Below are 17459 nucleotides of genomic sequence, written 5' to 3' on the forward strand. Positions count from 1 at the left end.
AGTACCGCACCTATGAACAGGTTGCGCTGGGAGGGCACCAGGTGAGAGTTGGATACATTTATCGAAAAACCCAACCTGTACAACAACTGAGTTGTGTCTTGCAGATGATGGAGCACTTTCTCTGGAGATTCCGCTTTGATCAGCCAATCGTCCAGATACGGGAATACCGGTATCCCCGATCTTCTGAGATGTGCTGTCACCACAGCCATCACCTTGGTGAAGACTCGAGGCGCAGTAGTAAGACCAAACTGAGGGACCACAAACTGGTAATGCTGTGATCCCACCGTAAAACGGAGATACTTCCTGTGCGACTGCAGGATAGGAATGTGAAAATATGCATCCTGCAAATCGATCGACACCATCCAATTTTCTTCCTGCAGCGCCTGAAGAACCTGTGCAAGGGTGAGCATCTTGAACATCTCCTGTTTTAGGTAACGGTTCAAGATCCTGAGATCCAATATTGGAAGAAGCCTGCCATCCTTCTTGGGTATCAGGAAATACCGGGAGTAGCATCCCTGACCCCTTTCCTGCTCTGGAATCAACTCTATTGCACCCTTTCTTAACAGTGTCTGCACTTCCCTCCCCGCCACCGCCGCTTTTCCCCGCCCCTTTTTCTATTCTGTACCCTCCCCGCTCCCGCCTCCCAGCTGCTCCGCCCACCCGCGCACTTGGCCTTAAATGGCGACCGTGCGACGCAGGTGAGTGTGACCCACTTGTGGGACACCCCCGCGCCGCACGGCCACCAGCTGCTGCGTGTGCCCCTTGCCTGCCCTCTGCCCCGCTGCCTGCCTCGTTGCCGGCTGCCGGCTGCCTCCGCTGTTATTGTTTTTGCCTTGTTTTTACTGTAATTTGTGCCTGTTTTTATTTATTTCGTTGTGCCTGTATTTTGGTTTTCCTTCCTTGTTGTTCGCCTACCTCGCCGCCCTCCGCTCTCCCTTCCCGCCACAGCCGCTTTTCCCCGCCCCTTTTTCTATTCTGTACCCTCCCCGCTCCCGCCTCCCAGCTGCTCCGCCCACCCGCGCACTTGGCCTTAAATGGCGACCGTGCGACGCAGGTGAGTGTGACCCACTTGTGGGACACCCCCGCGCCGCACGGCCACCAGCTGCTGCGTGTTCCCCTTGCCTGCCCTCTGCCCCGCTGCCTGCCTCGTTGCCGGCTGCCGGCTGCCTCCGCTGTTGTTGTTTTTGCCTTGTTTTTACTGTAATTTGTGCCTGTTTTTATTTATTTCGATGTGCCTGTATTTTGGTTTTCCTTCCTTGTTGTCCGCCTACCTCGCGCGCCCTCCGCTCTCCCTTCCCGCCACCGCCGCCGCTTTTCCCCGCCCCTTTTTCTATTCTGTACCCTCCCCGCTCCCGCCTCCCAGCTGCTCCGCCCACCCGCGCACTTCGCCTTAAATGGCGACCGTGCGAACGCGCAGCGGGTGCGCCGTTTGTGCGCCGAAGGCGCGCCAAAGGTAAGCCCGTCTGCGCCCGTCCGCGCCTGGACCGCGCCCAGTGCCAGGACCCCTGGCCCACGAGGACCCCGACCGACCCGCCTGACGTACTCCGCCGCCACCCTCACCGCACTCAACACCGGCCGACTCCCAGAATGCCATCAAGCCACTCCACGACGTACCCACGGACCTTTCAGCTGCCACGCCTGCAAGTTCACCTGCATCCGGACCAGCCTCGCACCAGCACCCGCCAAGTCGAACACCAGCAACACCCACCTCAAGTGCATCCTGCTCAACACCCGCTCCGTCCACAGACACGCCATCGAACTCTGGAACCTTCTAGACGCCACAGCCCCTGACGTTGCCTTCCTCACGGAGACCTGGATGAACGCCTCTTCAGCTCCCGACATCGCCATCGCTATCCCAGAGGGCTACAAGATCGTCCGGAGGGACCGAAACGCCAACCAGATGGGAGGAGGCATCGCCATCATCCACAGGAACACCATCCGTCTCACGACCAGCACCGACAACACCCTGACCAGCGCCGAACACCTGCACTTCCAGATCCACACCAACCCGAACACCACCCTCAGAGGCATCCTGATCTACCGACCCCCTGGACCACGCACACAATTCAGCGAGGACATCGCCGACTTCGTCAGCCCGCATGCCCTCCCCTCCGCTGACTACATCCTCCTGGGAGACCTCAACTTCCATCTGGAGAACAACAACGACCGCAACACCAGCACCCTGCTCGACAACCTCGCCAACCTTGGACTCAAGCAACTGGTGTCCACCCCCACCCACCTCGCCGGACACACACTCGACGCAGTCTTCTCTTCCAGCACAGACATCGACTTCAGCCACGCCACAGAGCTTCAATGGACGGACCACAGCTGCGTCCACTTCACCTTCAAGAGAACGACGACCCACCAACACCAGCAACAGGCCGCCCGCAGAAGCTGGAACAAGATCACAGCAGACCAGCTCGCCACCTCCCTGAGCCAGCACCCTCCTGCCAGCTCAGCGAACCCCAGCCAGGCCGCCGACAACCTCACGAAGTGGATCAGCATCTGCGCGGACGAGCTCGCCCCGCTGAGGACCCCGCCCAGCAGACCCGGCAGCAAGAAAGCCCCGTGGTTCACCGACGAACTCAAGAGCTCCAAGAAGAACTGCTGAGCCCTCGAGAAAGTCTGGAGAAGGGAACCGACACCGGACAACAGGACCTCCTTCAAACTAGCCACCCGGAAGCACCACCAGCTGATCCGCGCCGCCAAGAAAACAGGATTCAAGGACCGGTTGGACAACAACGCACACAACCGCAAGGAACTCTTCAACATCGTGAAAGAGCTTTCCAACCCCAGCGCAGGAAACAACGACATCACCCCATCGCAAGACCTCTGCAACTCCCTCGCTTCATACTTCCACAACAAGATCGCGGACATACACAACAGCTTCAACAACCAACCAACGCACATCATGACCGAACAACCACCCCCCACCACCACCCTCCACGCCTGGACCCCGATCAGCACCGAAGACACCATCCGCACGATGAACTCCATCCACTCCGGATCACCGACCGACCCCTGCCCTCACCACGTCTTCAACAAGGCCGACGCTGTCATCGCACCCCACTTGCGAGACATCATCAACACATCCTTCGACACCACCATCTTCCCTGAGAGCTGGAAACACGCCGAACTCAGCGCTCTACTCAAGAAACCAACAGCGGACCCCACCGACCTCAAGAACTACCGCCCCATCTCGCTCCTCCCGTTTCCAGCCAAAGTCATCGAGAAGACCGTCAACAAGCAGATGGCCGCCTTCCTCGAGACGAACGGATCCCTCGACCCCTCACAGTCCGGCTTCCGAGCCAATCACAGCACCGAGACCGCCCTCATCGCCGCCACCGATGACATCCGAGCCCTGATGGACAATGGAGAAACAGCGGCCCTCATCCTCCTAGACCTCTCCGCGGCATTCGACACGGTCTGCCACCGCACCCTAGTACGGCGCCTCAGCAACATCGGAATCCAGGACAAGGCGCTGGAATGGATCATCTCCTTCCTCGACGGAAGAACACAGAGAGTCCGCCTACCACCGTACAAGTCAGAGGCCTCCGAAGTCATCTGCGGCGTCCCTCAAGGATCATCTCTGAGCCCCACCCTCTTCAACGTCTACATGAGCCCCCTCGGGCCATCGTACGCAAACACAACCTCAGCATAATCTCCTACGCCGAAGACACCCAGCTGATCCTCTCCCTGACCAACGACCCCGCCTCCGCCAGAGCCAACCTGCACGAAGGGATGAAAGAGGTAGCCGAGTGGATGACGACCAGCCGCCTGAAACTGAACTCTGACAAGACGGAGGTCCTCATCCTGGGCTCTTCACGCTCCGCCTGGGACGACTCCTGGTGGCCTCCCGCCCTGGGCACCGCACCCAAACCGACAGACCATGCACGCAACCTGGGCTTCATCCTGGACTCCTCCCTCTCCATGACCAGGCAAGTGAACAACGTCTCCTCGGCATGCTTCAACATCCTACGCATGCTACGGAAGATCTTCTGGTGGATCCCCACCGAGACCAGGAAGACCGTCACCCAGGCCCTCGTCACCAGCCGACTGGACTACGGCAACGCCCTCTACGCCGGTACCACCGCCAAGATCCAGAAGAGACTCCAACGGATCCAGAACGCCTCAGCCAGACTCATCCTCGACATCCCACGAACCAGCCACATCACCGGACATCTGAGAGACCTTCACTGGCTCCCCGTCAACAAAAGAATCACCTTCCGCCTCCTCACCCACGCACACAAAGCCCTACACGACCAAGGCCCGAGCTACCTCAACAGCCGGATCAACTTCTACGCTCCCAAACGCCACCTCCGATCAGCCAACCACGCCCTCGCCGCCGTCCCCCGCATCCGAAGAGCGACTACAGGAGGAAGGTCCTTCTCCTACCTGGCCGCCAAGACCTGGAACTCCCTCCCGACCGACCTGCGCCTGACGCAAGACCACCTCTCCTTCAGGAAGAAGCTGAAGACCTGGCTGTTCGAGCAGTAGCGGCACCCCCCCCCCCCCCTTCCCCCCCCCCAGCGCCTTTGGGACCCTACGGGTATGTAGCGCGCTTTATAAGTGTCACTGATTGATTAATTGATTCCTCCTGCAGGAGTAACAGGTGTTCCTCCATGCAAAAACCTTGGCAAGGAGGGTAATTTGGAGGGAATTCCGGGAAGGGAAGAGCATACCCATTTTCTACAAGATTGAGAACCCAAAGATCTGATGTAACCGATTCCCAATCCCATAGAAAATAGGTAAGCCGACCCCCTACAGGACCCGCATGATCCGGAATGGCGGATCTAGGGCTGCTTTTCTGTGGCTGGGGGGTTGGAAGAGGAGGAGGAGGCTTGACGTCCTCGAGGACGAGCTCTTTGCTTACCCCTGTAAGACCTATACAGGGGATTTTGCTGCTGCTGCTGCTGTTGGCCTTGCCGGTAGGGATGAAAAGAAGAACGTCCAAAACCTCTATACCTTTTGGTAGATGAACCTCTGGTCTGCAGCCCCAAAGATTTGGCAGTAGCCCTACTGTCCTTAAATCTTTCTAAAGCTGCATCAGCTTTTTTACCAAAAAGCCCAACACTGTCAAAGGGCAAATCCAATAATGCAGCCTGAACGTCCGCCGAAAAGTCCGATGACTTCAGCCAGGCAGCCCTTCTAGAGGCAACAGCAGTTCCCATGATGCGAGCAACTGAATCCGCAGTATCTAGCCCACTCTGGATCACTTGGCGTGCAGCCACCTGTGCATCAGACAACACCTCCTCAAAATCCTTCCTGTTGTCATCTGGAATTTTAGGAGCCAACAGACTCAACAAATCCATCAGGGCGTGAATGTATCTCCCCATAAGGCAAGTAGCGTTAGTAGATTTTAAAACCATACTTGCTGAAGAAAAGAACTTCTTCGCAGTCTGATCCTCAAGTGCCTTATCACCAGGCACTTGAGGGAATGCACCCACAGTCTTTTTTTAACAGGCTGCCTGAATAACCAGACTTTCAGACGAAGGATGCGAGGTTAAAAATTCAGGGTCCCCAGGTGCAACTCTATACCTCCTTGCAACACTTTTAGACACTGCAGGAGCTGTAAGAGACTTGCTCCAAACCTCCAAACTAAGCTCAGTTAACGCCTCATTAAAGGGAAGCAACGGTTCAATTACAGAATTTGGGGAATGGAGAACCTCAGTCAAGAGATTAGACTTATACTCCACTGTAGGCAGAGGTAAATTTAAAGGTTCAGCAGCCTTCTTCATGACCATGTGGTACGGCTTAGCATCCTTTGAAGGAGCATCAGACAAAGATGGCAGCTCCCATTCAGGAGAAAGATCCAAACCACTAGCTTTTCCTAGATCCTCACAACAATCCTCCTGAAGCTCACCTTCTTCCATCTCAGCCTCCGCCTCTCTATATCTTTTTTTTTTTTTTTAAACGTTATTTTTGTCGCAGACAATGATAGCATATAACAGTTGCGCCGACAGCTTCAATAAAGTAACGACTTTACGTCAAATAACATACTTCTGTTTACACGGCCCATCGGCCCACAACCCGAAGGCCGGGCGGCGGTAGGTGGTAGCATGTAAACCAGGCCATAAATCTAGCAATGTAACTGCGCTGCAGGATATACTGATCTGCTTTTATTTTTCTTTTGTACAGGTTCCCCCCCAACTCCCCAATGGACCCCCCCCCCCCCAAAACTGCGGCTTTAACGACTAAGACATGTGTATACAGTTCGTTCACCTCATTACGGCACTCCTAGCGGCAGAGAAGACAGCAATCATTACTTAGATTTAGGAATGAAACCTTCAGATACCAAAACACAATTCCTCCCAATTATATCCTACACGTGCGTGTACGGCCAGGCACTCCCCCAACTCACTGTCCTCCCTCTCCCTCCCCTCCATCCTCATCCTCAGACCCTGTATCCCTAGGGGTGAACAACTCCGCACTCGTGCCATCCGAATCCTCGGCTGCCTCTCCCACCACCCGCATCATTCGCCACGCAAGCAGGTCGTCCTGTAGCTTGACATCTCTACGCACGGTCTGCAAGAAGGTTTCCTCCGCCAGGCCTCTCTATATCTTTGCTCCTCTATGAGGCGTTGACCATCCCTTCTGGACCGCTCTTTCAACTTCAGAGCCGTTGGATCCGTGAACGGGCGCTGTTCTCGAGGTCGACTCGGAGCCGGCGACGTCTGCATCGGCGTCCTAGGCAGCGTCGAGTAATACCAAGGCGGCGTCGGAGCAGGCATAAAAGGCATAAAGGGTGCTGGAGCATAGGAGTGCGGAACTCCTAAATTAAAAGCGAGAGGACCCATAGGACCCGAAGGTGCACCAGAGGGGTACCATGCTCTGGAATAGATACCATATATAGAATTTAAAAATGCTGTAGGGTCTTGACCTGGAGCTGGGAAAGGAGGGTAAGATCCCTCAGACTGACCCTTTAGAGGTTCCGGATTCGCCTCTTCCTCCACAGGTACTAAACCTTCATTCAAAGGGACCTCTTCATCCTCTCCAGCCGGAGACGGCGCCTGAGATGGATTCTGAACCGGAGTCGGTGATTGAGCCCGCGACTCCAAAGGCGAAGCCTCACCTTCTGGTTCCAAGACCTCTGGAGATGGAGACACCCCATCCTTTCCATGCTTCCTCTTAGGTGACTTCGGTATCGAGTCTGAATCCTTATCGGAGTGACGTCGAGATTCATGCCTTTGCTTCTTATGTTTCTTCTTCGACTTTGAAGCATGATCGGATGAAGACTTCGAAGGCGACGCCGTACGGGATCTTGATCTCGACCTCGACTTCGACTTTCTCGAACGAGATCTCGAAGTCACTCATACCCAGCACCCAAGCATTCCATACAAGTCAATCACACCAACATTCTTACTTGGAACACTCACACTGGCTGAGCAGCTAGATGCAGTGAAATGCAGGAACATAAATATACAACTCAGAATACTACAGTCTTCTTTTCTTTTCTACCTCTCTACTTCGCCATCAGAAGCTTGGTCTCCCTCTCACGAAGCGCCTTCGGGTTCATCTTTCGACATGAAGAACAGCCGTCGACATCATGGTCCGAACTCAGGCACCAGATACAATCCTCGTGCGGGTCCGTGATTGACATCATTTTGCCGCACTCCCCACAAGGCTTGAATCCGGTCTTCTTAGTCGACATCGTTAGAGATACAAAGAAGCATGAAAACTGAACAACAGTAACAAAGTTACCAACAGCTACAGAGATTCTCCGAAACCATTAGGGTCGAGGACGCGGAAAAAAGGGAACTGATGTCATCACGCCGGCGTGGGCCTATTATGGTGTCGGTGACGTCAGCGGAGTTGCGCCCGATGTCGTGCCTCTGTGACGTCGTCCACGTCGGCGCAAAGCTACAAAAAGAATTTCCGAATGTTGCTGACGCAAGGGGATATTCACAAGGTGAGAAATCCACTGGCAGATGTATCAGAAATTTTGTTACCTAAGCTCTGGAACTAGGCAACATATGTAATCTGACAATAGCAGTATTCATTTATACATATATATAGAAAGAAACTTCACGAATTGTGTATAATATAGCATACAACAATAAAATGTGCTCATCTCACTAATAAAGGAAGGAGGGAGGGTAAAGAGAGCTCACCGTTACTGGAAAAGGTTCCTCAGTACTGCTTGTCCCACTGCCATATCCTTCTCTGCAGGTGCATCGAGGCAGTAATGTCTGGTGAAGGAATGCATATTCTTCCAGGTAGCAGCCCTGCAGATATTCTAGATAGGTACACCCGCAAATAAAGCAGTGGAGGTGGACACTGCCCTTGTAGAATGGGTACGTACTTGTGCATTCAACAGCTTCCCAGCCGCCTGATGACAGAACTGTATTGCACTTGAAATCCATTGGGCAATTCCCCTATTTGACAACGGAAACCCCTTACTAGGGGCACTATAAGCAACAAATAGCTGAAAAGACTTTCGAAAAGGCTTTGTTTTTTGCAAGTAGAACTTCAGTCAGTGTTGAACATCCAATGAATGAAGAGCTTTTTCCGCTGCTGTTGATGGTTGAGGGAAAAACCTCTTAAGGATCAACGGCTCATTTAGATGAAAGTCTGTTGAAACTTTTGGAATGAATTTCGGATTAGTCCTGAGGACAATCCTGTCCTCTTAGAACTGCAAAAACGGTTCTTGTATAGTGAGAGCCTGTATTTCCCCAACTCTTCTGGCTGAGGTGAGAGCTATTAGAAGAGCCACTTTCTAGGATAAGAATTTTAGATCCGCCCTGTGAATTGGTTTGAAGGGCTCTTTCATCAATTGAGATAGAACAATGTTCAACTGCCAGAGAGGTGGTGGAGGTCTTATGGGTGGGAAAGTCTAAAACAATCCCTTCATGAACTGTTTATCAATTTTTTCAGACCACAATGATGGATCCGAAGAAGTTCTTCTATATCGAGAAATCGCCGCCTGATGTACCTTAATAGAAGCATGGGCCAAACTCTATTTCGCTAGCATCAGAATATATGGAATAATTTGATGTGCCGCTAAATTCAGAGGATGGATATTCCGTTCTTGACACCACAAACAGAATCTCTTCCATTTCATCCTATACGTTCTGTTTGTATTCTCCGCCCTGGCACTTGCTAGAATATCTCTGCATTCTGCAGTAATATCTAAGTGGTGAAATTCACAGTATTCAGGTGCCAGGTGGCTAAGCGCAGTGATTTCGGGTCTGGATGAAGTACTTGTCCCCGGGACATTGTCAAGAGTGATGGTATCGGTTGTAGACAAATTGGATGATCCTCCGACAATAGGAGCAACTCCGTGAACCAGTGTTGCCTGGGCCACCACGGAGCTATCAGTATTACTTTGCACGGCTCCTTTTTCATCTTTTTGAGAACACGTGGCAGGAGGGGAATTGGAGGAAAGGCGTAGGCAAAGACACCTGACCATGCCATCAAAAAAGCATTCCCCCAAGACCTCCGTTGGTGATGCCAACTTGCAAAGAACCGGCATTTTTTGTTCTGAACTGTCGCAAACAGATCCACTGTCGGAACTCCACATTTGAAGAAGACGCTTTGTAATATGTCTTGGTTGATTTCCCATTCGTGGCAGGTCAATTTCAGTCTACTGAGAGAGTCTGCTTTGATGTTCTGATCTCCTGGAAGATGCTCCGCCTTTAGAGATACTCCGTGCTCTACAGCCCACTTCCATATCTTTTGTGCTTCTCATGACAGGGAGAGTGATCTTTTACCTCCCTGCTTGTTGAGATAGTGCATCGCGGTTGTGTTGTCTGTCCTTACTAGAAGAGACGTTCCCTGAATTCTTGGTAGAAAAGCCAGGAGAGCTAAGCCTACCGCCCTGAGCTCCAGCAAGTTGATGTGAAGTTGTTGTTCTTGCAATTTCCTCTGACCCCTGACTTGCAGATCCTGAAGGAATGCTCTCCATCCTTCTAGAGATGCATCCGTGGTAATTACCAATGGAGCTGGTTCGGTCAGGAAGGAAAGACCCACCAAGATGTTCCTTCTTTGGGTCCACCATGCTACTGCTTGAACCATAGCCGGTGTGATTTTCACCTTGTCCTCGAAGGATCCCTCTGCCTGGTGCCATTGTCGATCCAGCTCCTCCTGTAATGGACGCATTTTTAGTCTGCAAAAAGGAATGAGAGGTATGCAAGAGGACATTGCCCCTAGCAGCGACTTGTACTTGCGCACTGAAAGACACTTTTTTCTTGTGAACTTCTTGGCCAGAGATAAGGGCCCCAGTTGCCTGTCTGTGGAGAGAAATGCTTTGTTTACTAAGGTGTCCAGAATCGCTCCTAGGAACGTGATCTTCCTTGAAGGCTGAAGGGATGATTTTTCAATATTTAAAGTCAGTCCCAGTTCGGCAAACAACTGTATGCATGCCATAGTTTAAGTCTGGGTTAAAGTTTCCGATGGAGCATTTACCAACCAGTCATCCAGGTATGGAAATACTTGGTGTTTTTGCTTTCTGAAAAAAGCTGCCACTGGCGCCAGACAATATGTAAAATTCTCTGGGCAGACTTGAGGCCAAATGGTAGCACTTTGAACGGGTAATGGTCTCCGGCCATTGTAAACTGAAGATACTGTCTGAGGGAAGGATGAATAGGGATGTCATCCCATTCCTTGTTGGGATCTGTTATTTCTCCCTCTTCCTGGTCATCATCGTCCGTGGTGACAGGGTCCTCGTGGTGCTGTGTTTGAGGAGTTGGAGGCGTAACTTCTTGTAGCGATTCCCTGCTTCTAACTGGAGTAGAAGGGATGGAACGTGGATGTGAGACAGATTTCCTGAGGAGCTGTTGTCAGCAGAAATCTCTTTTTATAGTCAGCCAGCATAAACTGCAGATCCATCATCATGAAGGAAGGCATAGAAACCTCCTGGTACCCTTAGTGATAGTGTTGTTGCGGGGGTTCTGGTACTCCCCATATCCCTACTCATAGTCATCATCCTTACATTTTACATGTAGTCGGGAGGGACTACTGGCATAACAAAAGGGTCTGTCATCCTCCTCCTCTTCTGAATCCTCCTCTTCTAGCAGGTGTGATGGCACTAGAGGGGTAAACTTGTTTGGGGAGGTGACCTCTGGTATAATCCTCCTCTTTCGTACAATTACCAGTTTTTTTGCAATTTCCCTCGCTGTCGACACTACTGTCGTCGATGCCATCGTCGACACCAGGTGTAAAGCGTTATCCGTCGACGATGACATCGTCACCGTCGTCGATGTTCCCGTCGACGACCCCATCGTCATCACCGTCAACAATGATCCCGTCGTCGACATAGTCGTCGATGGAGAGGATACCGCAATAGGCAATGATGGTGACTTTCATCGTTTCATTACTTCTATCTTCGTCGTCGACGAAGATGGTTTCCTTGTCGATGATCCCATCGACAATACAAGTTTCTTAGATTTTTCCTCAGGAGGCATAGAAGACGGCTTTCTGAAGGATTCTTTGACCTGAGGAGGTGACTTTGACGGTTCAGAAGTTGTTTTTTTCGATGGTTTTGCTCCTGAAGTGGGTCCTTTACTCTCCTTTTCCACAGATTGAGGAGATTTTGAAGGACTACGCACAGAAGACCCATGAGTGGTCTTTTTTAGAGCCTTCTCAGGTAGTCTCCTGAGGAATGAGTTTGTTGACATTTTCTTCTCTTTGGAGATCTCCTGGAAGTTGATGAGGAAGCCCTATCACTGTCACTGGAGATAACCTCCTTTCTGGCCTTTAGATTTTGAAGCCATATCAAAAGGTGTCCTTCACGATCTCTCAGAGTCTTACTTGAGAATGTACGACATACCTTGCAGTCTTTGGCCTGGTGATCTGCGTATAGACGGTAAATGCAGTCAGTATGAGGGTCATCAGTGTAGAGCCTCTTCTTTGAACAAGTGGCACATGCTCTAAAAAGACTTTTCTCTAATGAATGTATTTGAAAACAGTCCAGAGTAGTACAAAATCCAGTTGAAGATGTAAGAACAAAGTTCTTCAAAAAGGTTGAAAATAGCAGAATTTGAGCAGAGCTAAAAGGAAACTCCCTAGCACAATGTGCGGAAGAAAACCTGAGGGGCAAAAGTTTCTCTCAGGAGTGTTCGAGAGGGTGAGGAGCTCTGATTGGTTCAGAGACAACTTTGGTCTCTTTTACATAATGAAGGTAATGGGTTGCAAAAGGGAAATGGGCCTAGGCCTCTTTTCAGTTTACTATACAACTAAGTATTGCTTTTTTATATACCGGAGACTCCCGTCTCGACGACGGGGAATGATTCAGGCATGTGAATCTATGAAGGCTCCAATACTGGAGTAAATAACATTTATAGGTGTTGCCTTTGTATATTGCTGTACGGTCTTGCAGTAACATTCTCATGATGTATTATGTGTTGTGTGATCTGTAGGCATTTAATCGCCATTTCTACTGTAAATATAGTTAGACATTAGGAGACTTCATTAAAGTGCTATGTATTCACAAAAACTAATTTCTGACTTAACATTCACATTGTTTTTGCAACTATGATAACTTTGTTGTACTGTAGCTAGCTTCAGCTCTTAGCCACTTTTCAACTAGACTTTGGCTGCTTGTGCACATCCACACAGAAAGCCAACACCAGTACTCCCAGCAAACACCAGTACTCCCAGCGAACACCATTACTCCCAGCTAATACCAGTACTCGCAGGAAACACGAGTACTCGCAGCAAACACCAGTACTCGCAGCAAACACCAGTACTCGCAGCAAACACCAGTACTCGCAGCAAACACCAGTACTCACCAGAGCTGTAACAAAACTGTAGGGTCCCCTCTGCAAACTACATAGCAGGTGGCCCCCCATGCTCCAGACCCAGTATGGAGCTCCCAGGCCAGGGGACTGCTAAGTGCCGGAGGGGGACCCCAAAGCTTGGGCCCCCCTCACCGACAGGGTTGCAGGGGCTTAGTTACGCAACTGGTACTCACAGCTTTGATAGTTCTTGACTGTCTTTGCCATTGATAGGATTAAATAAAAATACACACCAACACCTGTACATACAATGAATCAGAACCAGAATACATAAATTTCAACAGTAAAGTGCAAGTAAAATTCGAAGAAGAAAAACACACACTTCCTCCACGGGAATACAGAGGAGAGCAATCCAACCCGTAAAAGAGAAATTAACAATTCCTTAGGGCAGTTTAAAGATTGTATCTATGGGCAGACACAAAGGAGGAGAAATCCCTCTCATATGGGTGCAATCAGATTTTTAAATACTGGTCCTAGAACCTGTGAGAAAAGCAATCTTCCATCATGTAATTCAAGTGCTTTCAATGTTTAGCTTACAGTGCCTCATGCAGTCAATTTAAAAATGCTGCACTAAACCAACTAACGTTTTTCAGGTATATACTAAGCATGTCTTAATTAATGAGGCGCTCTTCAAGTAAGAAACTCTGAAATGCGCCATCTTTGCCTCTATTTTACAGGAAACAGCCCTCTTCTTAAAACAGAAAACAACAATAACTCGTCCCCATAGAAACAGACATCTATGAACGACTGTATGAACACCACACCGTCCTCACTTTTTTTTAATGCGCTGTAACTGCTTCATGTAAATGAAGACAGCCTGGAAACACGCCTTTCCTGCTTCCAGGCTAGCTTCATTTACATTTAATTGCAGGCCCATTTGTTCCCCCACTGGGAACACATCCACGCCCCCCCAGGGGGGGTGCGCCCCACAGTTTGAAGACCTCTGCTGTAGACTGTAGCTCCAATCAACGTCCTCTGGACTCTAGTAAAGCCCTTCGCTATCTGCTCTTGGGCAGGATGCAATTCCTCATGGCGCCCCCATGGGATCCAACCCCAACTACAACCAGTTCAAGAGGGAACCTCATCTGTTTCTTCTGTTTCACAGTTCTATCTAATTTTAGTCTTTTTTTTATTTTTAGTCCTTAGGGTCATTATTTCTGATGAATGTCCAAGAGTTGTAGGAACAACAGACTTGCTTATTTAACTATATAATACATCTTACCAGTTCTAGATGAACACTACAGTATGATCTAACATGTCTTTCATGTTCATCTTATCTGGTCTCATCTCAGACTCTTCCAACTGTCTCTTCAAAACCATTCAGCATTGATTCTTAGCCTGAAACACAAAACTGGGAAGTACCTTCACATACAACAACCACAGCACTCTCACACACCACAAATGTCTTCCATGTACACTTTATATTTCCACCTTTATCAAATATAATTCCACTTCAGGTTTTAGGCTTGCAGTTACCTGGCAGGAAACATCTGCAGCTGATTGTTTGCCATTCGCAATACACGCAGACTGGAGTGTCCAGTTAACGCAGAGATGCATTCATCTGTGAGGTTATTATTGGTCAAGTACAGGTGCTGAAGCTCACTTGAGGTCTCCTCTCCATCGCTGGCCACAGGTAAAAACTCCAAACCATTTGCAGACGCATTCAGACACCTGAGACTAAGAGAGGTAATTGTTATAATTATCAATACATTCCAGATTCATATGTGTACCTGTAGAACTGGCAAAAATACTAACGCCAATGGACAGTTATATTAGAAAATATGAAATTACCTACTGATCAGTCTTCATCTCTGACCTCGGCTTTACACATGTACCTTTTTTAGTGTGACCACTCCAGTAGACATCTAACTGATGATGGAAATAAACATGCATCCCACCATTGACCTGGAAAAAGGTCTTATTTTAGGTGGCTTTTAGATGAGCTGAATTCCCAACTGCGTCCAGGAATGTAGATCAACTGCTGTAAATGTGTATTTCGTATGTCAGGGACGTTATCCTGACTGCATTCTATTGATCAGCCACTTACTAATAATAGAGTAAAGAGAGGTTGCCCCCCCATCTAAGAATGTGGTTGAGCATTAGGCTTATTTTGTTATTGGGTGCAAATTCCATTATTCCAACATCTGATGTTCTCTAAACCCATGTAGGAACCTGAGAAAGCACTCTTTGCTGGTTCAGGTGATGTACAACCGATACCCATATGTAAATCACTATTAAAGCAGACTGGAGTTTGAATGGTAGAACCTTGAACTGAAAGATGAAACCCTCTTAACCACGAACTCACCACTTCTGCATTAGTTAACTGACCAGTCAAAAACACTATACAGTCTGAAGATCTACTGTGCAAATACTATGGTCCTTGTGAATAGCTGGTGTGATTTGTTGTACATCTAACTTCCAGAACTTCTTTTTATAATTTGTTTACATAAGCTCCAATATAAAACTTAGGTTGACTAAGCAAGCTTGATTTTGGGCAATGAAATTATGTGAGGGAACACCCATGTTTTCCTTGCTTTGAATTTTTGTTTTGGTCCCATAGTTTAAACTTTCTACTTGAAAAGTTGTAAGTGGGTTGGTTTGTGTTGAGCAAGTGGAAACCACAGGAGGTAGACAGTATCCATTCAAAATGAGCTCCAGTCCCACAAGCCTGGAGTGATTTCTTCCCCCAATCTGGAAGAATACAGACACTGGCTGATCAACTTCGGTACTGATTGGTGGGGTCATGAGGAGGAATTATTTGTGATAAGAAGAAGTCTACGGAGATTTTTGGCTGTTGCTGAAGAGCTACAACCTCTCTCTTTCAGGATTGTGCTCTTCAGCAATATCCATATGTTGACAACTCTTCCTAGTCTTTTGTAGAGCAGATGAATTGTTCTACTGCATTTTTTTTTCTTTCTCTGATGCCATGTTGGTCTATAAAGAGCTCTGTAAACTTTTTCATGGACTCTCAGTGGACATCGTAATACTGACTCAGGAGGACATGGAGACTTGCTGCTCGATTGTATGTAGCAGCTGGGTGTTAAGGACATGGAATCCCTTGCTACAGTGTCTACTTGGTGATCACCTTCCAACAGACACTTCTTAGACAGACACCTTTATTCTGTTTTTCAGTGGTGGTTCTTGCATCCTCCACACACAACTACATACAGAAGAAGGGTTTGTTAGGCTCAGCGGAGGCAGCCAGTTCATACACGACTCACCTATACACCATTTTCTTGATCTTAGATGCGTAGGCAAGTCTTGCCAAAGCTGCATGCTGCATATTACTCTCATTACTGTCTTCTCCAGTTTCCGGTTAACATAGATTGACCTTCATAGAGACACCTGATATACAGCCCCCTTCTTCTGAGTTAGAGAGCACACAGAACTAGGTCATATCTTCCTATTTCATGTGATAGAAGCATTACAAAGAGACTGCCATGATGGATGAAAGAAGACTCTGAGGTCATCCATTTAAAACCTTAGAATCTCCCAAAGAAGCAGGTGTGGATTTTAATAAAGAAACACACTTCTGGATCAGTAAAGTCTCAAAGCCTCATCCCCTATAAGAAAACAAGTTACTTACCTGTAACTACAGTTATCTAGTATAGGTATCTTTCATAGATTCACATGCCTGAATCATTCCCCGTCGCCGAGGCGGGAGTCCCATGGTAAAAAACAAAGCGGTGCTAAAGGTAAATAACAGTAGTAGGCCCTAAAGAAAAGGCCTGAGGCCTAGATCTTAGCAGTCTATCTACATCATTATACATGTATATATATATATATATATATATATATATATATATATATATATATATATATATATATATATATGTTGTTGCGCTGTCATGTGATCAAGGCTTTGTGCCGAAACGTTATGGCGACAGCTGAATAAAAAATAACAGCATCCTGATTACCTGTCCATGTCCACAAGGCGTTGTCGTGGGAGGTCGATTGCGCAGTGGAGACAGTGGTTGTATGTGTATATATATATATATATATATATATATATATATATATATATTCACAGAAAAAAACATAGGTTTCACACCAGTTATAGTTAGGAATTAGCATTTAAAAAACCTATTAAATTCACTGAAAAAACCATAGGTTTCACTCTGATATAGTTAGCTGGAAATTTTACTGACATAAAACCATTGAAATTCCCACGTTACAGTTAGTTGGACTCACTATAACTTGCGCGCCTGCAATGCACTGCTGATGACGTCACATATTACATCACTCATGACATGGTCAGTGACATCACTCATGACATCACTGATGACACCATCCTTGTGACAGAGTGACAGACCTCCTTTCAGTGTAATGTAATCCTTGAAACACATTCAAAAATAGAAACTAACATTTTCAAAAAAATGGAGATACCCATACCAGTTACAACAACCAATTCAGTAATTCCACCATCTATATACACATCCTCTCATTCAGCAACAGTTCTATATAGTCACTCATCATGGGCGTCCGCAGACATTTTTCCAGGGGGGGGCAAAATGTTAACGTCATCACCATCCTCCGACATGATGTGTGCCAGGTGGGGCACAAGAAACACTGGGGCGCAGAACTGGGATAGACTTAATTAAATGCCAGGAATCCAGGACATGTGACTGACCCTGCCACAGGCCAACAAACACCGCCTGTAGGGAAAACGCTAAACTTTCTGACAAGCTGCTTTATCTCTGTCTGCTAAGTGTGCAGACTTCCACG

At 48.4% G+C, this 17459-nt stretch overlaps 1 protein-coding gene across 1 annotated transcript in view; it reads right to left on the bottom strand.

Annotated features, from left to right (window-relative positions):
- The window catches only part of PHLPP2 (PH domain and leucine rich repeat protein phosphatase 2), a 631402-nt gene that overhangs the window by 103892 nt on the left and 510051 nt on the right, over positions 1-17459 (bottom strand). Inside the window, exon 13 of the mRNA XM_086945488.1 lies at positions 14211-14411. Within this exon, the coding sequence (XP_086801614.1) occupies positions 14211-14411 (201 nt within the window). The remainder of the gene's footprint in view (positions 1-14210; positions 14412-17459) is intronic.

The sequence above is a fragment of the Lissotriton vulgaris genome, chromosome 12 (genome assembly GCF_964263255.1).
Source record: "Lissotriton vulgaris chromosome 12, aLisVul1.2, whole genome shotgun sequence".
Classification (NCBI taxonomy): Eukaryota; Metazoa; Chordata; class Amphibia; order Caudata; family Salamandridae; genus Lissotriton; species Lissotriton vulgaris.